This window comes from Spermophilus citellus (assembly GCF_964194105.1).
Source record: "Spermophilus citellus genome assembly, chromosome: 5".
In the NCBI taxonomy this organism is placed as follows: Eukaryota; Metazoa; Chordata; class Mammalia; order Rodentia; family Sciuridae; genus Spermophilus; species Spermophilus citellus.
Window position 1 is genome coordinate 84,360,420 of NC_138186.1, and position 26,311 is coordinate 84,386,730.

The 26,311-nt window shown below is 36.4% G+C and overlaps 1 protein-coding gene across 5 annotated transcripts in view; it reads right to left on the reverse strand.

Annotated features, from left to right (window-relative positions):
- Positions 1 to 597: 597 nt before the first annotated feature.
- Positions 598 to 26,311, reverse strand: part of SLC17A5 (solute carrier family 17 member 5) — a 48,371-nt gene continuing 22,657 nt past the window's right edge. For 3 of the 5 annotated variants that reach the window (XM_081293820.1, XM_081293819.1, XM_081293823.1), the window contains 5 exons: positions 20,167 to 20,325; positions 16,177 to 16,309; positions 13,309 to 13,456; positions 5,993 to 6,083; positions 598 to 2,058 (listed from right to left, as the gene is read on the reverse strand). In XM_081293820.1, coding sequence (XP_081149946.1) covers positions 1,921 to 2,058; positions 5,993 to 6,083; positions 13,309 to 13,456; positions 16,177 to 16,309; positions 20,167 to 20,325 — 669 coding nt within the window. In that variant the 3' untranslated portion in view covers positions 598 to 1,920. The remainder of the gene's footprint in view (positions 2,059 to 5,992; positions 6,084 to 13,308; positions 13,457 to 16,176; positions 16,310 to 20,166; positions 20,326 to 26,311) is intronic. The other 2 variants (XM_081293822.1, XM_081293821.1) reach the window with 2 other exon arrangements.

Genomic DNA, 26,311 nt, shown 5'->3' on the forward strand with positions numbered 1-26,311 from the left:
CTAATTCCAGTTTCTTGAGTATTATTCTAGAGATATTATGGATACATATGCTTTTTATGTCCCTGGGAGATTTTTGTATACTTGTTTAAAGGCTAGAGAAGACTTGTGTATCTTTGAGAAGGAAGGGAAAGGGTCAGAGAAACAGATGGAAGAAGCAAATTAGAAGAATTACTGAAGCAAGTTCTTAGAAGAGGTAGGAGGAGACAGAATCAGTAATGTCCTTATGTACTTTAAAAGGCAGAGTTCGGGGCTGGGAATATAGCTCAGTTGGTAGAGTGCTTTCCTCACATGCACAAAGCCCTGGTTCAATCCCCAGCACCACACACACACACACACACTAATAATAGTAATAATAAACAAACTAAAAAAAATAAAAAATAAATAAAAAGCAGGGTGGACCCTTTTAGAACTATGAAGGGAAGATGGATGGCAATAAAGATTTCCGATGCTGTATCACTTTGATGGTCTGTTTCCTCAGTTTGGTGGTGGTAGAGATGCATTTTGAAGTAGATGGATTGCTTCAGGAGAATACAGAGAAGATATAAAAATAGTCACTGTGGACATGAGAAAATACCATGGAACTGTCAGATTGAAAAATCAAAAAGGTTTATTTTGATGATTTATAAAAGAAATATCACCATAGCAACTTAATTTATATTTACACATTAAAAATTAATTTACATAAATATATTCACATCATCTTACATTAAACATTTTCAGTTAAAACATTACAGGTAATCATAAACAAAGCATAAACCAAATTTTAAACATAAATGCCCTCAAAGTATGCTCAATAACCACCATAGATGAATCAGGAAAAATAAGATTTCAGGAACAAACAGTACAGATGATTCCATAGGCCATAGGCCCTGTGGTCTTTAAAAAGCCACTTTCACTTATTTATTTTTATGGTGCTGGAAATTAAACCCAGGGTCTTATGAGTACTAGACAAGCACTCTACCACTGAGCTATATTCCCAGCCCTAAAAGTCACTTTAAACTGTAACCAGAAGCTTACATGAAGCCAGCTGAAGAAAAAGAGATTTAAATTTTTTTGTCTTATTTTAATGTAGTTAAAAAAACATAATTTCAGAATTTATACTCTAATTCACATGAAATTAGTTTTAGTAAAGGATGCTATTATTTGTGGGATAGATTGGGCATCTCATTTTTTTTTTCCAGATTCCATGAGAGTAGATAGTCCAAAGTGTTGGGAAGGGGAAGTTTGAGGCTTCGTCAAGACCATAATTGTGGATCTCACTGCTCTTGTCTATTCAGGGCTTCATATACACATTAATAGCCCCAGAAGGAGAACACCATACAAAGACTTTGGCATTGGCTCTGACTTGGGTGCTGCCTCTGATAAATGCTGGGCACTCTGTCCCTGATGCCAGGGAGAGAATGCTTGGCAGCTGCCTGGGCATGCTTTGCTCAATTTAGGTGCCAGGCGTAATTATACAGTGGCTAGCAGCTCTATGGAGATGCTGAAGTTTGAGACTAAGTGTCACAGAGAGCTAATAACAAATAGTTTTCATGAGAAAAGTGAACAAAAACAGGTGTTTACCAAAACCTGAGGTTATTATCTAGTTTGACAAGCAGTATAAGAGGGTTCATTTCATTTCATTCCCTTAAATGTGGCCCTTAACAATAAATAGAATTCTCCTATTTCATGTCACCTGACTTGCAGCCAGGTATCTGAACCTAAAGTTTAAAGTCCTGCATATATATTATTAATTATTAAAAAGAGCAAATTTTCCTAATCTGGCAACTAGTGACACTTCATGATTACAAGCCTTAAAATTTAATACAAGTACATTTTTTAATATATAGAATGCTTACACATTAAAATATCAAAGGCACTTTTCAGGTTACATGATAAATAAAAGTACATTAACAGAAAGAGGATTATTTATTGTTTTCTTCAGTTTTTGTGTCCATGGTAATCACTGACAGCCCACTTCTGCACTTCGCCTTTGGCCAATAGTACAAAGAAAATGGCACCAAATACATTAATAGCAGCAGCGATACAAAAAACAATTTGCCATTCTCTAACAGTGTTCTATAGAGAAAAAAAGAAAAAAATGAAATGAAAAAATTTTGTGTCCAGTTTATAAAAAAGTTGTATCACAAAATTGTTATGACAGCAACATTATTCATCAAAGATATGCTTGAAATAACTCAAATGTTCATCAGCAGTAGGACTGTGGTGTATAAGTTCAATGAAATATTATATAGCAATGAGAATGAATGAGCTACAATATGGATACATCTCACAAAGTGTTAAGCAAAAGAAGACAGAGTATATATGAAGTGATTCCATTTATATAAAGCTAAAAATCAGACAAAACTAATTTATGGTTAAAAGTCAGGAATAGTTCCTCTTGAAGGGGTGAGGGAGGAGTGGCAGGAATATCAAAGAGGCAAAATTCCCTTGCTGAGGGACCAATGATCTATTTATTGATTGGGGAATGGCTACACAGATATGTTAATGTTTTGAATATTGGTTCAGCTGTACAATTATGACTTGTGTATTTTAAAAATACATGTTATACTTCAGTAAAAAAAATAAAAAAAGCTTATATGGCATGCTCTTGAATCATGTGTTATTAGGCAACTTATATTCTGCGTTCATCTCCCAAATTCTTAGGTGGGAGGTGTCTGGTGGATCAATCAAGTGGATCAATCAAGTCCTTCTTATCATAAGTTCAGAAGGACTCTGAAGTTCAGGTTTGAGGATTTGGGATGTTGCAGGGAGGCTCAACCAGTGTAAAAAGTTTTGACTGGCACAAGTAGGGCATGCATGGGATTTGTCTACAAGCAATCAACAATTGTTCAATGTATAACCTAAAAAGTAGTATAAAAACATCAAAGTTACATAACTTTCTGGGTTATAGGACTACCTTTAACAACCAATTATAAAATTTTGATAATTTTAATCTAACCAGAGTGCTACTTTGCAGCATTGTAACAAACAAAAACTAAATAGTAGTACTGGCAATGTGGAAGAAAAGGTAAGGCACTATGGAAGTCATTTTATTTAGGAAAAAAGAAGAAACATGGAGAAAGAAAGGAGCTACCTGTGGCTATTATACTTGTGTGAGGTAAAAAATTTTAGAAATACATCATAAATTTTAGCAACTAAACTCAGTAACTAAAATTTAGCAACTAATTTTAGTACTAAAACTTAGATACGCTAATGATGTGTCAGCATTCTAGGGGAGAATCTAGTCAATAATTATATCTTGTATCAGAAAGAAATATTTAAGACAGTTTCTTAGGATTACCTAAGACAAATCTCTATGTGGGCTACCGTGATTTGTGATTTAAAATCAATCAACTGTACCAGAAATCTCATTTTTTTTTTCTTTTCCTGTACTGGGGATTGAACCCAGGGTGCTCTGCACTGAGATATATCCTCAGCCCTTTTTCATTTTGAGACAGAGTCCTTCTTGCTGGCCTGGTACTTGCAATCCTCCTGCCCCAGCCTCATGAGTTGCTGAGATTACAGATGTGTGTTTTGTTTTATGGATCTTGAACTCCTGAGCTCAATTAATCCCCTGCCTCAGTCTCCCAAGGAGCTGATACTATATAGTGTGTGCCACTACATCCAGCTACATCATCTTCAAAATCCAGCTCAGTTCCTACTTTACAAACACTCAGGATTTCAGTTCAGGAATCCATATTTCTCTAGCAGAAGTGTTAGAATTATCAACAATAATACATGGTATAATACATTGATAACTAAAACATGGTAGTGTGTAGATCTAAGTTCTTGGGTTGCCATATTGTTCTAAGAAGACAACATAAAACAGTTCTGGCATGTCCATATTGAGACACAGAACTTTAGAAAAAACTACTGCAACATGCAACATTCCTTTTTATTGAGAAGAAATAGTGGGCTGGGGATGTGGCTCAAGCGGTAGCGCGCTCGCCTGGCATGCGTGCGGCCCGGGTTCGATCCTCAGCACCACGTACAAACAGAGATGTTGTGTCCGCCAAAAAAAAAACTAAAATAAATAAATAAATTCTCTCTCTCTCCACCCCCCCCCCGTCTTTAAAAAAAAAAAAAAAGAGAGGAAATAGTGATGTGAGGCACCAATTCACTTAAGTAAGGAATTAGAAATGGTGAAGAGTGGAGAACAGTGGTGAACACATATGTGTCTGAAATCAAGATATTTGGTAAGAAGGTTTCATGTACTGAAATTCAACAAATTAGATATGATATTGACTGGATCATAAAGCCAAACAGAAAGTTAGGATTTCTTGAGAGGTTTAAGTTAGCCTATTGAAGAACTTATTCCACCAGCCTTAAGATACCAAAAAAAAAAAAAAAAAAAAAAAAAAAAAAAAAAAAAAAAAAGTATCAGGGATTGAACCCTGTGGCATTCAACCATTGGGTCACATCTCCAGCCCCCACCTCCCACGTGCCCCCCTTTTAAATACTTTTTACTTGTAGTTGGACACAGTACCTTTATTTATTTATTTTTTACTTGGTGCTAAGGATAGAACCCAGTGCCTCACACATGCTAGGTGAGCGCTCTACCTCTGAGCACAACCCCAGCCTGCCAGCCCTTTTTTATATTTTATGTAGAGATAGGGTCTCACTGAGTTGCTCAGCACCTTGCTAAATTGCTGAGACTGACTTTGAATTCCCAAAATACTGGGATTATAGGCATATGCCACCGTGCCTGGCTTGAGATACGTTTAAACTTTAGAAAGTAGAGTTGGAAAGAGTAATGTTTCAAAAGGCTCTGTTGACTGACCTGGCCTCATGCTGCCCTCCAGCTTTAAGACCTAACCAACCCTGGCCCACCTTGCCTCTCTGCACTTGGTGCCCTTGCCCAGGCCTATGTGTCAGACCCTTAACACCCACATGGCTTATTCCTGAGGGGCTCCTTCCCCACTGCTCCCCTTCTCTCTTGCAGTAGCTTGCCACACAATCTTTTTTTCTGTAGCATCTGTCAAACTGCACTTTAACTCTATGATTACATATAATCTGTAAATGTTGAATTTTTCAGAAGTATAGGAGAAGCTTGTCATTTTGCCTTTGAATCTTCAATATCTAACATGCTGATAAACACTCCAGAAATGCCTTTTGAGTAAATGTTCCACTGCTTCAGGGCTTACTGACTGACTCATAAGGCAGTACATTTTATAAAGTAACAGCTTTGAACAGAAAAATTTCCTAATGTCTCCTATAACTTCTCTCCATCTGTCTTTGTAGAACTACTGAGAATAAGTCACCATCTAGCCCTTCAAATATGTGAAGACACCCATCAGGTGTTCCCAAGTCTTTTTGGCCCTTCAAACACTATTGACTATTTCAACTGTTCCTCCTTCATTCTCACATTATTTCATGACACCTCACTCACCCTGATGGGTCCCTTTTCTGAATCATTTTATATTGCCAATTTTTATTTGTTTTATTTTATACATAAATTACTTATATGGTAAACTACCACAGCTTTTAATACTGTGTGGTTTTGACCACAGGATTATCATTTAACTTAGTTATACTGTTCTAAAACCCAAAGAGTATCCTTTAAAAATATATACTTTCTCATTCATTAAGGCTTATAGATTTTGTTGCCATAAAGAATTTCTTAAGAATACATATTCAAGAGCTGGAGCTGGGGCTGGGGATGTGGCTCAAGCTGTAGCGCGCTTGCCTGGCATGCGTGCGGTTCGATCCTTAGCACCACATACAAACAAAGATGTGTCCGCCGATAACTAAAAAATAAATATTAAAAAACTCTCTCTCTCTCTCTCTCTCTCTCTCTCTCTCTCTCTTTAAAAAAAAAAAAAAGAGCTGGAGCTGTAGATCAGTGGTAAAACACCCGCTTAGAACACATGAGGCCTGAGTTCAATCACTAACACCACAAAGAAAAGAAATAAAATAAACATTCAGAACTCTACCATTAAAATATACTCAACTCTGACACAAATGCATAATTCCCAAATCTTTTCAGTTTATAAGCAAAATGTCTACTTACATCAGGGGTCAGGCTTTTAGCAATGACAGGCCCAACCATTCCTGGAATAGTGGCAAATGTATTCGTGATGCCCAGGAGGATACCAGCATACCTGGGGACACATTTTCATAAAGGTTTATTACTATGTTACACATTGAAGCAGCTTTTTTCAACAGATTGCTATTCTACTGTCAGGTTGCTTTCTTATGAAATTTTATGTTTCAAAGAAATGATTTACTAAACCAGGATTTTATATTCAGCTGATGGAAAACTTGCATTTCAATAGTTAATTAACATTCTAACATTACATAGAGGAATATAATCAGTGAAATTATCCTTTTTATCCTGATGCAGAATAGTGCTGACATATGATTTCTATAATCACTGTATCCAGAATAGGAAGTTTTGTGTGTCTAGCTTATTATTACTATTTATTTTTTATTTTTTTGGTACTGGGGATTAAACTCTGGGCCTCATTTGATATTATGCCAACTCTCCACCACGGAGCTACATCTGCAGGCGCTGTTTTTTGGTTCTGAGGATTGAACCCAGGGGCACTTTACCACTGAGCCAAATCTCCACCCTTTTTATTTTGAGACAGGGTCTTGCTAAGTTGCTGAGGCTGGCCTTGAATTTGTGATCCTTCTGCCTCAACCCCCTAAATTGCTGCAATTACATGTGTGTGCCAGTATACCTGGCTTAGATAGAAATCTAAAGAATTTCTGCTTGTATTTGAAAAATGGTAATGTCCTGTTGATTTTTTCAACTTATAATATATAAGGAATGTATGTAAACTAAAAAAGTCTATTATGGCCAAGATCTTCAGGAAGTACCATCTTAAGAAGAATGAAGTACTTATCATTTTCTATAAAGAAATCTTGTTAGACTGATTATCAGAAATCTAAAGGTTTTTTTTGGGGGGATACTGGGGATTGAAGATTGAACCCAGGGTTGCTATACCGTTGGGGCACAATCCCAGCCCTTTTAATTTTTTAATTTTGAGACAGGTCTTGCTAAGTTGTTTAGAACCTCACTAAATTGTTGAGACTGGCCTAGAATTTGTAATCCTCCTGCCTCAAGCTCCTGAGCTACTAGGATTGCAGGCATGCACCACCACACTGGGCTAGGAACCTAAATACTTCTAACCTAGATCTACTAGGTGTGAGCTCATGCAAGTATGTAATAACAATCTGAGTTCACAAATATGTACATGTAATATGTCCAGTGGTCCCAATGGAGCACTCTCACACCCTATTAGGTATACTAATAATTTTTTTTTTTGGTATTAGGGATTGAAACCAGGGGTGCTCTACCATTGAGCTACATCCCCAGCCCTTTTTATTTTTTATTTTGAGACAGTTGCTGAGACTGGCCTTGAATTTGTGATCCTCCTGCCTCAGCCTTCCAGGCCACTGGAATTATAGGCATGTGGCATGGCACCTGGCAAGGAAATCTTTTTCAATGTAACATACATATGAAAAAATACACAAGCCACTAGTGTACAGTTTGCTGAATTTTCACAAAGCAAAGACAACAATGTCACTAACACCTAATCAAGAAATAGAACCTCAGAGAATAAACATTCTTAAGGACATTTTACATATAGTTGATCAGCATCTCAGATTGTATAAAATTTAATTTGAATAGTCATGATTTTGTCAGGTCACTCCTCTTTTACTCAGGTACCTACAAGGATGGTCTTAACATTTACTTTAAGAAGACTGCGGGCCAGGTGTGGTGACACATGCCTGTGATCGCAGTGGCTCAGGAGGCTGAGGCAGGAGGCTCATGAGTTCAAAGCCAGCCTCAGCAATAGTGAGGTGCTAAGCAACTCAGTGAGACCCGGTCTCTAAATAAAATACAAAATAGGGCTGGGGATGTGGCTCAATGGTAGAGCACCCCTGGGTTCAATCCCCAGTCCAAAAGAGAGAAAAGGCAAAAAAAAAAAAAAAAAAAAAGAGGATTACAGTCTTTTGCCTGGATTTATCATGACCTGGCCCTGGCCCATCTATACAGCCTTATCCCCAGTACTGCACAATCACACCTTCAGATCATATCTGCCATGTTCATCTCTGCTATCTATTTTTGCTCATACTATAAATATGCTACCTAAAATCCACACTCCTTCCATCCTAACCCCTTGCTTGGTACTTCTCATACTGACCAGTCATATCAATATCTATATGGCTTTAAAGTAATTATCCTAATTTGAGTTTGCTGATTCTGACTCCAGTCTCACTTCAAACTCATGCTTTATTTCCCTTAATTATATCTAGTGCCCAGTACAATGCAAGTGCTTATTCAATACATGTTACTAATGAATGGTGGCATGTGACCTACAGCACAGAGTCATGGGGCCCGGACAATACTGAATGTGGGAGATTTGATCCATGCAGAGTAGTCCTCCTTTCCCCCAGGGAATGGGCTCCATGGGTGCAAATTTCTGATCAGGAATTTTATATGACTAGAAGACCCTGTCTCAAAATAAAAATAAAAGGGGCTGGAGTTGAATGTGGTACATGCCTATAATTCCAGTGGCTTGGGAGGCTGAGGCAGGAGGTTCGCAAATTCAGAGACAACCTCAGTAATTCAGTAAGGCCCTAAGCAACATAGGAAGACCCTGTCTCAAAATTAAAAATATAAAAGGGCTGGGGATGTTTCTCAGTGGTTAAGTTCCCCTGTATTCAATCCCTCGTATGAAAAAAAAAAAGGTGGGGGGAGGGTGGCCGGGATGTGGCTTAGTGGCAGAGCACCTGTATAATCCTCAGAACTGCAAGTAACAACAATAACAAAACCAATCTGTGGGTATCATCTAGTTCATTTAATAAAGTTGCTGTCATTACCCTCTCTCTCTTTTGGTACATGGGACTGAACCCAGGGGTGCTATACTACTGAACTACTTTTCTAGTCCATTTTAATTTTTTATTTTGAGACAGGGTCTTGCTCTGGGCTTGAACTTGTGATCTTCCTGCCTTAGCCTCCCAAGTAGCTGGGATTATTGATGTGCACCATTCCTGACTTGCTGTCTTTTTTGATTGAAGATACTGAAATGTTTATCTTGTACATATTCCTAAATTTTGGATTTTATAGGTTACATCCCTGAAGTATCATTTAACATAACCCCCTCCCCTTTTATTTTGATATTGGGGATTGAATTCAGAGGCACTCAACCACTGAGCCACATCCCCAGCCCTTTTTTGTAATTAATTAATTAATTTCCTTTTTGTATTTAATTTAGAGACAGGGTCTCACTGAGTTGCTTAGTGCCTTGATAAATTACTGAGGCTGGCTTTGAACTTGTGATCCTCCTGCCTCAGCCTCCTGAGTCACGGGGATTATAGGTGTGCAACATTTAACATGATTTTTTTATGTCCCCTGTGTTTCAGCACACTGGAGGGACATAGCCTGTAGATGCTAGAGGACTCATTAGATTTAGGTTTGATATTCTGTCAAAGTGATAGAGGAGTTTGGTTAAAAAAATTACTTAAGGGGTTGGGGTTGTAGCTCAATGGTAGAACGCTTGCCTAGTACATATGAGGCACTGGGTTTGATTCTCAGCACCACATAAAATAGTTAAATAAAACAAAGGTATATAAAAAAAGTACTTAAGCACATAAATGGCATTTATTAATTTATTTTTCATAATGGTTACCTAGACATATACAAAGTCTAATCACAGCTTTCAATTTCTTTTGAAAGAATAAGTGTTATTATAAAATAAAATTTTGGTTGAAAGTAGTTTGTTGTTTTATTCACTCATATAGTCCTTTTTAAAAAATATATATTTTTTTAGTTGTAGATGGACACAATACCTTTATTTTATTTGTTTATTTTATGTGGTGCTAGGGATCAAACCTAATGCTTCATACATGCTAGGGAAGTGTAGTCTTATTGTGGGATAAAGCAATTTCTATTAGGGATTTGGATCTTCAATACCTAGGCTACAGACTATTATCTGAAATCCCTTTCCACATTTTGAATGGGAAGGTGCCTAAACTAAAAAATCCTAGCCAGACATGGTGGTGCATGCCTGTAATCCCAGCAACTTGGGAAGCTGATGTAAGAGGATCACAAGTTCAAGGCCAGCCTTAGTAACTTAGCAACCCTGTCACAAAATAAGAAATAAAATGGCTGAGGATGGGACTCAATGGTAGAATGACCCTTGGTTCAATTTCTAGGACAAAAAAAGATTTCTACTGAACCAAATTCAGTTATCTGTACACATCACGGTTTTTTTTTTTTTTAAAACCATACATCCATACATAATACAATAACAAAACTACGAGGCACAGATTTTTTTGGCTTATCCCCTTTAGGGATCTTAAATTAACCAAGCTTGGCAGGCCCTGTCTCCTTCTCTCTTTTTTAAAAAAACTATTAGCACCTTGGCAGTAAGAGGAATCTGTGATGTTGCCAGGTCTTTTTGGTGACAGATATTAAGTGCAGATGAATGCTGTGAAATTCTAAATGTCAGCACCAAGAAGCTCATTCAAGTATTTATATTACACTTGGCCAGGAAGGGCCATGAAAGATTGATGACTGCTTGGAAGAGAACATTGTTGTATGAACTCAGTCTGGATTCTGTGCTGTTGGAGTACTAGAATTCTGTGGCAATAACTGTTCAAAATCCTATCCTATAGGGTAGGTAACTTGGATATTTTTTTCTTCTCTGGCATCCACTTCCATTTTCTTTTGACAATAGCTCTAATTTTTATTTGATGATCTGATTTTCTTTCATTTCTAGTTCAAGAGAGCAGGGTTTCACCTGATTCTAGAATTTTGGATAGACTTCAAGAACCTGATGAATCCTAAACTATACTTCTGCTCCATGAAATAGAGTAGGTCGATTATTACCTTCCTTCAGGCTGGGTGGCTGCTGAAGTAACTTTATATTCTCTATAATTTTTACTTCTTATATTTATTTACTTAGTTTTATGATACACTTACATCAACTGAAGCAACCATGTATGTGTCTCTGCAATGAGTTCTTTCCCCTGAGTTTTCAAAACAACTACGAGGATCTCTAAACAACCTGTTTTTTAAGATTTTCCCATCTGTAGATTCAACCAAACACAAAAAATATTTATCTTTTTTGCTCTTTCTGATGGATTATTCAGGAGAAATTTTTAGAATTAGTTTATTTGTATGTGTATTTTAAAAGTTTTTAGTGATGCTTCCCAGATTTTCCTTGGGGAAGAATTACCAAATTATGCTTCAACAAGTCTGTGACTGGTTATTTTCTTTAATTTTTGTCCAAACTGGACTCAAGCACCCTTTAGGCTTTTAAAATTAAATTTAATTTTATTTTAGTTGTAGTTGGACACAATACCTTTATTTATTTATTTTTATGTGGTGCTGAGGATTGAACCCAGCGCCTTGCGCATATCTGGTGAGCACTCTATTGCTGAGCCACAACACCAACCCCTCAAAAATATTTTTAAAAATTCTGAACATGTACATTTTTTCTTGTATCCCTAAATAATACAGTATTAAAGCAATTACGTAGCATTTACATTATATTAAGTATGATAAGTTATCTAGAAATGATTTAAAGTATATGGGAGGGTGTAGGTTATATGCAAATACTATACAGTTTTTTTATTTTTTAAAATATTGTTGTTATAGTTGTAGTTGGACAGAATACCTTTATTTTATTTATTTACTTTTATGTGGTGCTGAGGATTGAACCCAGGGCCTTGCACATGCTAGGTGAGCGCTCTACTGCTGAGCCACAACCCCAGCCCTATATAAGGGATTCTTTATTTTAGTTTTTTGGTCCGGGGGATTGAACCCAGGGGTACTTAACCGGTGAACCACATCCCTAGTCCTCTTTTTTTATATTTTTTGAGACAGGGTCTCACTAAGTTGCTTAGACTCTCACTAAGTTGCTGAGGCTGGCTTAAACTTTCATCCTCCTGCCTCAGTCTCTGAAGCAGCTGGGATTAGAGGCATGCACCATTGTGCCCAGCTCTATATAAGAAATTTGAACTTCCTTGGATCTTAGTTGCCATGGGAGACCTGGAACCAATCCCTTGTAGATATTGAGGGACAACTGTAAGTGAGAGGCAACTTGAAAGATCCTTGGACTCTGGAGCTAGAAGACCTGATTTTAAGTCTTAAGTCTACCACTGAGTTATATCCTTCTCCCTTTATGTTTTTGATTTTGAGACAGGGTCTGACTAAGTTTCCTAGGTTGGCCCTGGACTTGTAATCATCTTGCCTCAGCCTCCTGAGCAGCTGGAATTACAGGTATATGCCACCATACCTGGAAGTATGGATTCTAGTTCAGTAGGTCCATGTTGGGGCCTGAGATTCTACATTTCTTCTGAGTTCTCAGGTGATGTTGAATCCTCTGGTCCATGGACAAGACTGATAGGATGAGATTATTCTATATCCTCCTGGATCTAACTTTCTATAATTCTAAAAGCTACATAATTGAACAGTATAATTTGTTTAAGAGAAATATTTTCAAGATTTGTTTCTTTGACTTAGTAGCATAAAAGAACCTATTTCAATTCTTTATTTACTATTTCCTTGAATCCATTTTGGGTAATTAGGTTTAGTTCCTATTTTATAAATTTCAAATACATGCCCTTAGTCACTGTGCATCCACATTAGGAAAGTAGACATCTATCTGCCCTTTCTCCTATAGAGGTGGCTTCTTGTGCCTTTAGTCCTTAACTTGAAGGTTTGTTTATTATTTCAAATTATCTGATTTTTCATATATCACTAAATTTAGCAAAGTTGCCTTGAAATTACTTTGCTTTCCAAATATTCTTTTCCTTCATTGTTATCTATCTATTTCTTTAGTTGGATACAATACCTTTATTTTATTTATTTATTTTTATGTGGTGTTGAGGATTGAACCCAGGGCCTTGCACTTGCTAGGCAAGTGCTCTATACTGAGCCACAACCCCAGCCCCTCCTTATTATTTTAAGCTTCTTGAGCTCATATTTCATCTACATGTACACTCAATAAATAACAAACATTTATCTGTGGACAGAGGTGATGGTAGTTAAAAGTTTAAATTTAAAAACAACTGCATAGCCCCTGATTGAACCCATGGGCACTTAACCACTAAGACACCCCCCCCCCAGACCTTTGTTGCATTTTATTTAGAGACAGGGTCTCACTGATTTGCTTAGTGCCTTGCTAAATTGCTGAAGTTGGCTTTGAACTCGTGATCCTCCTGCCTCAGCTTCCTGAGCCGATAGGATTACAGACGTGTGCCACCATGCCTGGCTTACAACGGTAAATCTTATGTTATTTATGTTTTACCATGATTTAAAAAAAGAATTTAAAGTCAATCACAGCAACTCTTTATACTTGTACTCACGAAGGTGCAATATCCAGATGGTTGATGCTAAATCCAGAAGAGCAAAAGCCTCCCAGTGTTGTTGATATAGTTAAGAATGCAACAGCCAAAGAATAATCACAGCCTATAAATCCAGCAGCTACCAGGAATACTGCAGGTCCAATCATTCCTGGAGTTAAAAAGTTATAAAAGAAAAAGCTCCCGCATTAATATTTGCTCTACCTTAAAATAGTGTAAATCTGAAATTCGACACTGCTGCCACCTAATGTAGAAACATTGAATTGCCTATAACACATGAGTGATGTAAGAGTTTCATCAAAGAACAAAACTCCAAAACTGTTAGAGAACTATGGGCAGAACTGGGGATGCAGCTCAGTGGTACAGCACAAGAAGCATGCATGAGGGCCTGGGTTCAATCCATAGCACTGAAAAAAAAAAGAAAGAAAAGAAAAAACATATGGGCATAATACAACTAATACAATAGTTAACCATAATGAGATTAACCAAAATCTCATTATACAATCTGCATGTGATCAGAACTCAGCTAAAGGACTACAGAGTTAAAAAAAAAAAAAAAGATAAAAAAGAGAATGACTGAAAAGTATGAGTGCAGAGAGAAGCCATATTTAACAAGAGTATGATGACTTAAAATTAGAATAACAAAAGAAGATAAATTAAATAATAAACTGTGTTGCATAAAGTTAGAAAAATCTCTGTTTTTAATAAGTAGTAAAAACTGTTATGTATAGGTCATTACAGGCAATTAGGCATAAAGTACAAATAGTGGTTGTCAGTTTTTTGGTGTCTACAACAATGCTATGTGGAAATGTTGCATTTGTATATACTACAACTGAGGAACTTATTTTAAAATTTCAATTAAATTTAAACAGCCCCCTTAAATTTAAATGGCTAGTGGCTACTGTAAATGGCTAGTAGCTATTGTATTGTTTAGAATGGAGCAGGTTCATCCATAGAAAACTAAAAAAGAGAAATCAGGTTAAATCCAAGGGATTTATGTCATTTGTAGATATGGAGTCAAAGGAAGTAAGCAGTGGAACAAGACAGCATGTTCCAGTGGTTAGATGGCAGATGTTTGCAGAATTAATATAAATAGGATCCTTTCACAATGTAATTACTGAAGTATAGCCATCAATAACTTCCAGGGTCTCTAATTACTACAGACCTTTAAAAAGATAAATAACTCTCTCAGATAGTTCTAAAATTTAACTTTCTGAAAAGAGTCTCAAACACATGAGTACTTAAGATTCCTTGGAGATCTTTGATTTAGAATTCATTTGTTATAATGATATTAGTAAATATTTTGAAATTGAAAGTGCATTTACTTAGAAAAACTATTTTCATTGCCAATTATAGATGAAACAAAGAGATTATAAAATCCTGGAGATGATGTTTAGCAAAATAAGTCATTTTTTATGACCATGAACTATGACAGAGACAACAGAAATTATAAATCTTAATCCTTAAAATGTATGGTTCAAAAAACACCCATCATGTACTACATGTACTAAATGCACTAAATGCATCAGAGTGTTTTAATATGTGAACAAAATAAATGACAGATTATTGTTTTTATTTTGCCTTGTATTGTTTTGATATTATAAGAAGAAATATATATTTGGTCTCTGCACATAGCTCCTAAGAATTCTGGAGTGATAAGATTGTCTTTTGTTTGCTAATAAGATTACTGGTGCTACTGGGACTAGTGCCTGTTGCTTCTGGATGGGGGCTGGTGACCAGAAAGACCAGGGCATGATTAGAAGATTGGGACTTTTAGCTCTAGCCTCCTCCAATATTTGGGGGGGGGGAAGGGGGCCTAACGAGAGTTGATCATCAATGTCCAATTACTTTACTCAACCATGTCTGCATTATGAAGCCTACAGAAGAGTTCAAAAGGACAAGGCTCCGATAAGCTTCCAAAAAGCAGAAAATGTGAAGGTTCCTAGAAGGTAGTGCTCCTGAAAAGGGCATGGAATCTCATTGCCCCTTTCCACATACCTTGCCCTCAGCGCTCTTCCATCTGGCCATTCAACTATTGGCTTTGCAATAGCCTTTATAATAAACAAGTAAACATAAGTAGTGTTTAACTGAGTTCTGTGGGCTGCTCTAGGAAGTCAATTGAACTTAACATGGGGTCATGGGAATACCAATTTATAGCTGGTTACTCAAAAGTACAGTGTATAAGCTGTGTGCAATGGTGCATGCCTATAATCCCAGTGGCTCAGGAGGATCACGAGTTCACAGCCAGCCTCAGCAATTTAGTGAGGCCCTAACAACTTAGTGAGACCCTGTCTTAATAAATAAATAAATAAATAAATAAATAAATAAAAAGGGCTAGGATGTATCTCAGTGGCAAAGCATCCTGGGTTCAATCCCCAGTACAATATATATATATATATATATATATATATATATATATATATATATATGACTTGAGATTGGCATCTGAAGTGTGTGTGTGTGTGTGTGGTCTTATTGGACTCAGCTCTCAACTTGTGGGACCTACAGTATACATAGGTAGGTAGTGTTGGAATTGAAATACAGAACACTCAGCTGGTATCCACTGCAGGAACTGGCTGTGTGCGAGAAATCCCCACACACATATTGGTGACCAGAGGTAAAATGTTTTGGTGTGGAATATTGTGTTAATTATGTGTGAGAGTAGAAAAATACTTTGTTCTCACTGGCCCCCCATTTCAATAACTGTAACCCCAAACAGGGCTGGGGTTGTGGCTCAGTGGTAGAATGCTTGCCTAGCACGTGTGAGGCACTGAGTTCGATCCTCAGCATCACATAAAAATAAATAAAATTAAGAAAAAAAAAAAAAGAACTCTCTGTAACCCCAAACAAAACTTGATTCACTTCACTCACCAATAAGGGTAAAAATTCTGCGAACACATATAGTTGAAACATTCCACTTTGCCCTTAAATTGTCAGCAGCTTGACCAGACAGAATCATACATAACCAACAACCAAAATAAGGCAATGCAGACAAAAATCCATTCTGGAAGAAATAAGAAGATACAGATTAATTATGGTGGAAGGAAAAAATGAAGTGTGTGCGTGTGTGTGCATGTGCGCACACACACACAAATACATGCATATCAAAGCCAACTATCAACAATGATAACAAAAGAAATAGGTAGCAATATTCTGTTAATGTTGATATAGTTACAGTAAATACATTTGGCTTTTGGAAGGGTTATGGGATTTAGTTCAATGTAGCTCCCTAAGAATCTGTTTTAGAGGGAAACCAGGCTCATCATAGTCCTGTCTGCTTAAGGTAATCTTGGCTGTTACTCTGGAATATGGGTTGTGGGAGAAGATAAGTCTTTCTATTAGCCTGTTGATTCTCTCCACTAACCATTTTTTGTCTTTGATTTTTGCTTTTTTAATTTATTTGGTACTGGGAATTGAATCCAGGGCCACTGAACTACACCCCAATCCTTTTTATTGTTTTAGTTTCAGACAGGGTATCTCTAAGTTGCTTAGGGCCTAGCTAAGTTGCTGAGGCTGGTCTTGAATTTGAGTCCTCATGCTTCAGCCTCTCCAGTTGCTGGGATTATAGGCATGTGCCACCACTCCTGGCGATTTTTACTTATTTATTTCAAAATGTATATTTTTATTACAAAATAAAATGCACACAAAGAAAACCAAATGAATTAAATGTAAAGCTTAATGAATTATTCTAAGAACCACCTAGGTCAAGAAATAATTCTCTTTAAGAAACAGAACTTTGCTGGCCACTACAGAGTCCTTCCATGGTTCTGGCCCAATCATAACCATCTTCCTTTTCCCATAAGAAAAGCATCATCTTGCTTAGAGCAGACAGTAATCATACTCACAAATATCTGCAGATGTGCATTCCTAGACACCCTAGTTTTAGTTTCTTTATTCTGAGACAGGGTCTTACAACTGCCAACGCTGGACTCAAAACTTGTGATTATAGGCTTGTGACCCTATACCTAGCTCAAACTATTTTAGAGCTGAAAATGCATTTTATGTTCACATACAAGCATACAGTTTTCTTCCCTTCCCAGAATCTGGGCGCTTGGTAGTTTATTTTCCCACATGTTTTGCCTCCTGTTGTCAAGCACTGTCTGTTCTACTTCCTTGACAAAAAGATGAGTCTTTCTGCTTCTTTGTCTACCCTTCTTCTACCCATATGAGGCATTGCTCATCTATTGTCTGGACTATGGCTCCAGTCTCCTACTTTCTGCATAGATGTTCCTATTACTAATAACTTCAACCTTTTGATTATCTTAGTTTCATGCTTTCCATTGATTACTACCTATCTCTCCAGCTCACTCCCTCTAATACCTAACCCTAATCCATTGACTCTGCCACATTTTTACTGTCCTTTGACTCTTTTGGTACCAGGGATTGACTCTGTCCACCTTTTTTTTTTTTTAATAGAGAGAGAGAGAATTTTTTAAAATATTTATTTTTAGTTTTCAGTGGACACAACATCTTTTATTTTTATTTTATTTTTATGTGGTGCTGAGGATAGAATCCAGGTCCCACCCGTGCTAGGTGAGCGCTCTACCACTGAGCTACAATCCCAGCCCCGTATCCCCTTTTTTAAACCAATTTTTGAGATAGGTTGCTTATAGTATTGCTGAATTGCTGAGGTGCAGGAGGCTTGAGAGTTCAAAGCCAGCCTCAGCAAAAGCAAGGTGAAAAGCAACTCAGTGAGACCCTGTCTTTAAAGAAAATACAAAATGGGGCTGGGAATGTGGCTCAATGGTCAAGTTCCCCTGAGTTCAATCCCTAGTTACCACCCTCCCCCCCAAAAAAAAAGGCTTATATATGATAGAAATATTTTCAAATCTTATTCACATATCTTTTAAATACACAATATATTCCTCCCCCCTCCCCACACCCCAGGGCTTCGGATGGAACCCAGGGTTTCAATGCTGTACCACTGAGTCACACCTGCAAGAGGATCTGTTTTTAATTTTCTTGAGTACAGACCTAGGAATAGAATTGCTGGGTCATATGATAACTTTTTAACTTTTTCAAGAAGTATCAAACTATTTTTCATTTTTAAATTACTTATTTTTATGTGATGCTGAAGATCGAACCCAGGGCCTTGCACATGCTAGGCGAGTGCTCTACCACTAAGCAACATCCCCAGCCTCCAAACTATTTTTTATAGCAGATGTTTTACATTCCTACTACCAATGTAGGAGGTTCCAATTCTTCCACATCCTCATCAACACTTGTTATTTGTGTGTGTGTGTGTTTTAACAGCCATTGTAATAGGTATGAAGTGGTATCTAATTATGAATTTGATTTGCATTTCCCTAAAAACTAATAATGTTGAACATCTTTGTATGTACCTACTGGTCATCTGTAATCATTGGAGAAATGTCTATTTTAATGTCTATTTAAGATATAAGGCTGGACATGGGTAAAGCCCCACTATCATTCTTTTTAGAAGAAAGTATTGTTTAAATTTGTCATCTGATATCCTAGCATATTGCCAGGAACTAATAAAAAATATATTTATTTATTTATTTTGGGGGGGGGAGAGAGAAATTTAGTATTTATTTATTTATTTATTTTTAGTTTTCCGCGGACACAACATCTTTTTTTTTTTTTTGTATGTGGTGCTGAGGATCGAACCCAGGCCGCACGCATGCCAGGCTAGCGCGCTACTGCTTAAGCCACATACCCAGCCCAATATATATATATATATATATATATATATATATATATATATATATTTTATTTTTATATTTTATTTTTTTAATATATAACAGTTATTATTGCATAATTGATTACATGCAATAATAACTGTTATATATATATATATATTTTTTTTTTAGAGAGAGAGAGAGAGAATTTTAATATTTTATTTTTTAGTTATCGGTGGACACAACATCTTTGTTTGTATGTGGTGCTGAGGATCGAACCCGGGCCGCACGCATGCCAGGCGAGCGCGATACCGCTTGAACCACATCCCCAGCCCTATATATATATATTTAATACTAGGTATTTAACTCAGGGGTACTTGACCACTGAGCCAGTATCGCCAGCCCTATTTTGTATTTTATTTAGAGAGAGGGTCTTACTCAGTTGCTTAGTACCTCGGTTTTGCTGAGGCTGGCTTTGGATTCGTGATCCTCCTGCCTCAGCCTCTAGAGCTGCTGGGATTACAGGTGTGCACCACCATGCTGGCCTAATAATATCTTTTTTTTTTTTTTTTTAAAGAGAGTGAGGGGGGGGGGAGAGAGAGAGAGAGAGAGAGAGAGAGAGAATTTTTTTAATATTTATTTTTTAGTTCTCGGGGGACACAACATCTTTGTATGTGGTGCTGAGGATCGAACCCGGGCCGCACGCATGCCAGACGAGCGCGCTACCGCTTGAGCCACATCCCCAGCCCCATAATAATATCTTTTTTTAAAAAAATATTTTTTAGTTGTAGATGGATACAATACCTTTATTTAACATATTTATTTATATGTGGTGCTGAGGATCAAACCCAAATGTGCTAGGCAAGTGCTCTATCACTGAGCCACAACCCCAGTCCCCTAATAATATCTTACAGATAAAAGGATTCTAGGCAAAATATATCATGAATTAAGAATTAACACAGGGCTGGGATGTAGCTTACTGGCAGAGCATGTGCTTAGCATGTGTGAGATCCTTGGTTCAATCCCCAATACAAAAAAAAAAAAAAGTTAACATAAAGAGGCTTAACAGTAGAGACAAAAAAGAAAAGTTCCTAAAATTTAGTACAGCAGAGTAAAAGGGAAGACACAAATAACTTGAGTTTCAAAATATATAAAAATAAATTCTGCATGTAATTGTAAAATGTATATTCTATTTAAGAAACAGATAATTATTATTTCTTACCTCTTGAACATTGAACCTTAGGATCTCCTTCATGTAAGTAGGCAATAATGTCAATAAAGTATAAAAAGTCCAGTTGTACGAAAAATGAGCAACTACAATAGCCCAAAGTGGTAGTGATTTTAAAATGGGTATCCATGGCACTGACTTCTGTGAAGAAAGCTAAAGAAAACAGACAAAGCTAGAATAAGCTATAGCTGTGTTAATGTTGAGACCTGTATCTTATCAGCTGAGACTCAATCTAGACCACATAGAGAACATCAGCCCTGATTAGTAAATTCTACATTTATGTGGCTCAAGTGGTAGCGCGCTCGCCTGGCATGCGTGCGGCCCGGGTTCGATCCTCAGCACCACATACCAACAAAGATGTTGTGTCCTCCAAGAACTAAAAAATAATATTAAAAAAATTCTCTCTCTCTCTTTCTCTCCCTCTCTCACTCTCTCTTTAAAAAAAAAATCAACTCCTTTGAGATATTAAATAGAAGAATACATTATAAATGTTTAATTGTTTCATTAAATATATACACATACATATATAAACATATAAGTTCACATATATATAAATATATATACATACATATATCAATATACATAAATATATACATACACACATATATAAATATATATATATAAATTTATATATACAAATATATATATATATATATGTATTTATATATATTAACTAGAAAGTTCAGGATTCGGATTACAGGAAAAAAATTGCAATATAATTATAGAGTTATAATGTCAATGCTAAGAACTCCTTATGATGTTAGAAGTCACCTTCAACATCAATATCTCCATGAAATAGAGAATAGTTTCAAAATCACAGTAAAAAGTTCACATAAGGATAAATAAAAGAGATCAGAAGATCAAGTTAGAATTCATATTTTATTATTCAATCTTTATTCAATGTAAATGATTCCTAAGAGTTATGCAAGCTGGGTATGGTGGTTTACGTTGCTAGTACTGGCTACTTGGAAGGCTAAGGTGGGAAGATTGTTTGAGCCTACAAGTTCAAGACCAGCCATGGCAACACAGTCTGACCCCATCTCAAAAAGAAAAATAAATTATGTAATAGAAAGGATTTGTATATAGCCATATCTAGTAGTGGTCTTCAAAGTAAGGTGTAAGCACCCCAGAGATATATAAGATGACCCACTGGGGTGAAGAAAGACTTATTAGAATTTCTATTTACACTAAATTTTTTTTTCTGAAAAAGAAACTAAACTCTGTCAATATTTAATAAATAGGCTGGCTCTAGATATATTGGACGATCATGTATGGAATGATTTCCCTAATTCAGAGGAGTTAATAATGGCATCCTCACTTGTCTATTTGCCCTCAGTGTTTTATGACATATTTTGAAGTTTACAATTTAAGTAATGTAAGTGGATTTATGATTTGAGTTTTAATTAAAACAAATCTCAAATAATGGACCATGTCTTCAAAAGATTCCTACAGAGCAACAGAGGAGAATCATAGTAATATAAGCACGGTGAACATTAAGAAAGTATCTAAGCTGCCATTTTTCCTCCTGATTTTTTTGTTACTAACTCATCAAGCAAAACAACAGGAAATCATAAAAGACAGCATATTCAAACACATGGCCTTCATTAGACAGCAGTATTATGTTAACTAATTAGTACTATTTTAAAAATGACAGCAAAAAGGTTATTCCTATTGAAAACTTTAAAAATATACATGTATACTTTTTATTTCATTTTATTCACCCTTTAAAAGGTCTATTTTTTTGGGCTGGTGATGTAGCTCAGTGATAGAGTGCTTGCCTAACATGTGCAAGGCTCTGGGTTTAATCCCCAGTACAACACAAAAAAGTCTATTTTTGTATATACTTATGATGAATGCAAGTACAATAATATATTTGGGTAACTTCTGAGTAAATATAAATACATTCAGATTGTGAGCCCCCTACCTGTTTATGGATGGGTTGCATGATCAAGAAAGCTTGGAGATCACTAGTCTGGGGTATTGAATTTTTATATTTCTATACACTGAGGTTCTCTGGTTCCTTTCTCAAAAACAAGAACAATTTGTTTCTGTTTCCAGGGTTCACTGTTATTTCAAAAAGAGGAAAAATCAGCATTAGCCTTCTTCTGGCCTTTTTCATATGGACTTTTTATTGGATATCTTAGTAGATATACTCTTTTATTTCCTATCTTATAACAGAGATATAAGGGGTATGCCAGGTGCAATGGTGCATTTCTATGATCCCAGGGACTTGGGAAGCTGAGCCAGGAGGCTTAAGAGTTCGAGGCCAGCCTCAGGTTGAGAGTCCGAGGTGTATAGTAAGACCCTATTGCAATATAAAATTTAAAAAAGGATAGGTATATAGCTCAGTGGTTTCCCTGTTAAATCCCCAGTACAATGAAGAGGGGTGGGAGAGATAAGGGATAGAAGGGAAGAGGGGAATTTATTCTTTTATAGCAGTGATTTTTTTTTTTTTTTGTACTAGGGATTAAACCCAAGGACACTTAACCACTGAGCCATATTTACAGCCCTTTTTATTTTTCATTTTGAGACAGGGTCTCACTGAGTTGCTTAGGGCCTCACTAGGTTGCTGAGGCTAGCTTCAAACCAGTACTCCTCCTGCCTCAGACTCCTAAACTGCTGGGATTACTGTGCCAGGCTTACAAAAGTGATTCTTAATTCCAGCTGTACTTCAGAATAACTTCTAGCACTTAAAAATTGCAGATGCCTGTACTTTACCCCTGACCTTCTGAACAAATGAAAACAAGCAAAACAACAACAAAAATCATCTGAATGTAGTACCAAGGAATCTAAAATTTAGAAGGCTTTTACAGCTGGTTCTATAGAAAAATGGTTCCTAAACGTTGCTGCCATATTAAAGTCAACCAGGGAGACCAACATCATTCTCCACACCAATTACATACTTTCGGGATGAATGAGAGGTAGGCATCTCTCCCACCCACCTCTAATCTATCTACTGTGGTCCATCTATGAGAGAGAGAAATCTATCCATCCAGACAGCCATCTACATTTTTGAAGATGAGATCCGTGTTGCCCAGGCTGAACTCAAATTCTTGGACTCAAGTGATCTTCTTACCTCAGTCTCCTGAGTAGCTGGGATTACAGGCACAAGCCATTGTACCTTGCTGGCATCTATAGTTTTTTTAAAGATCCCAGAGGAATTCAATGTGCAGCGAGTTTAGGGATCAATCTTGCTGTAAAGATTAGATTAAAAGAAAGTCCACTTCCTCTCATCCCCTTGATTGAAGAGCTCAGGGAAGAGGATTTTAGAGACTGAATGAATTAAGAACATTTTAATATGGTTTTAAAATCCATAAAAGAAGTGAAATATTTCAAAGATTGTATGGTCTGTATGTGTCTTTTATAGTTTTCTGCCAGTATTTAGTAGTAATCTTATTTATACAAATGAAACAATTTTAGCCAGATTGGCATATTTTCACATCCTATAAATATCAATTTTTTTTTTTTTAAGGAGAGAGAGAGAGAGAGAATTTTAAAGAGAGAGAATTTTTTTTAAAGAGAGAGTGAGAGAGGGGAGAGAGAGAGAGAGAGAGAGAGAGAGAGAGAGAGAGAGAATTTTTTTTAATATTTATTTTCTAGTTCTCGGTAGACACGACATCTTTGTTGGTATGTGGTGCTGAGGATCGAACCCAGGCCGCACACATGCCAGGTGAGCGCGCTTCAGCTTGAGCCACATCCCCAGCCCTCAATTTAATTTTTGATAATCTGATGGAGTTTTTTGGGAGAATCACCCAATCAAAATCAGTTGTATGTCCAACATATGAGCCTGACAAAAAGTAGGTTTTCTCTTTTTTTGGTACTGGGGATTAAACCTAGGGGTGCTTTAGCATTAAGCTACATCACAAATTCGATTTATTTATTTATGGTACTGGAGATTTAACCCAGGGGACATTCTACAATTGAGCTACATCCCTAGCCCTTTTTTATTTTGAGACAAGGTCTCGTGCTAAGTTGCCAAGGCTGGCCTTAAACTTGTGATCATCCCGCCTCAGTCTCCCTAGTAGCTGGGATTATAGGCACGTGCTACTATATCTAGGAAAGATAAAATTTTATTTATTTTATAATTTTTATTTATTTTTTTAATATTTATTTTTTTTTTTTAGTTTTTCGGCGGACACAACATCTCTGTTTGTATGTGGTGCTGAGGATCGAACCCGGGCCGCACACATGCCAGGTGAGCGTGCTACCGCTCGAGCCACATCCCCAGCCCCAAGATAAATTTTTAAATGTTATTAGGATAAACTACCCAAGTATCTAGAGACATTAAAAAAAATTCTTCAAGGCTTTTTTGGGAGAATCATCCAATTTCCCAAAGGTAGCATTGTCCCAGGTAGCACTGTCTAATAGAACCTTCTATGATAATGCAAATGTTCTTCTGTATTTGTGTTTTTCAATGGTAACCAACAGACATGTAGCTATGACAATGAAAATGTTATTTTATATTTGTGTTGTTCAATATGGTAACCAATAGACATGTGGCTATTAAGTCCTTGCAATTTGGCTACTGTAACTGATAACATGGAATTTTTAATTAAATTACTATTTATTAACGGTGCTAGGGATTTAAATGAGGGTCTCATGCATGCTGAACATGTGCTCTACTACTGAGCTACACCTTCTACCCTTAATTATATCAGTTTCAATTAAAATTTAATGCCCACTTGGGGCTGGTGGCTACCATACCGGATAGCACAGGTTATCATAGACCTTAATGAAGTACAAACAGCTTTTTCTGATTTTCTAAATCCAGAGATTATTTTCTTGTTATTATTTCCAAGACATTATTATCAGAGATGATTTGCCAATGAAGCAATATAAACACATATTTTCCATGGCTTCATTATAGCCAACTGTTGGCCAAAAAATCTTACGAAAGCTTTTATTAGAGCTCTACATTCTTCTAAAATGCCACTGCTGATAAATGAAAATACATACAGGTAGGAAATTTAAAAATTGCTCAGATCATTTGTCAAGGCAATAGTTTGAAAGCAAACTTTCCTTAGAGATCTGAGTGATAAAATAGGCATTGTGGCTTATGTCTGTAATCCCAGCTACTCAGGAGCCTAAGGCAGGATGATCATAAATTGAAGGCTAGCAACAGCAATACAGAGATTATGTCTCAAAAGTTAAAAAATTGAAAGGTCTGAGGAGTCAAGTCAGTGGTAGAGTTCTTGCACAGAATGTGCAAGGCCTTGGGTTCAATCCACATTACTGTCAAAAAAAAAAAAAAGCAGTTTTGAGTGATAATGAAATTCATGGAAGAAAAATTGATGAAGTACTGAAGTTTAGGTAGAGAATTTATCATCCTATCCTCAATAGTTAAGAAAAGAACAAAAACCAAACAATACCAGGTATACAGAAAATAAAAACTCAGTGGTTGAAATGGCAATGTCTTCCTATAGTTCTTTAAAAAAAAAAAGATCTTTTAAAACAGCAGTAGTTGATGATCTTAAAGTAGTAGTATAAGGAAAGACTGTGGAATGAGATGGACATCATTACCCTATGTACATGTATGAAGAGAATGGTGTGAAAATACTTTGTATACAACCACAGATAGGAAAAATTGTGCTCTATATGTGTAATATAAATTATAATGCATTCTGCTGTCATACATAACAAAATAGAATTTTAAAAAATCACAAAATAAAGATCAACCAAGACATTAAAAAAAGAAGAAAAACAAACTTAATATTTACTCAGTTGATAATAATTACTTTAAAAGGTTTAAAATGAATATTTTTTTTATTATTTTATTTTTGGTATTGGGGATTAAACCAGGGTCTTATGCATGCCAGGCAAGTGCTCTACAACTGAACCATACTCTCAGCCCCTAGAATGACTTCAAAAAGTAATTTTTTTCATGGTTTTAATCTAGAAAAAATTGGAATTTTTTCAAACAATTTATTATAATAATAATAATGTTTTTTGTGGTGCTGGGGATTAAACCCAGGCCTTTTGCATTCGAGGCAAGCACTCTACCAACTGAGCTATATCCCCAGCCCTGACAATTTATTATTTTTGTAGTACTGGGGATTGAATTCAGGTGTGCGCTACCACCAAGCTATATCTCCCAGCCTATTTTTAGTGTTTTTTAAAAAAATCTGTTCTCTTGGGCTGG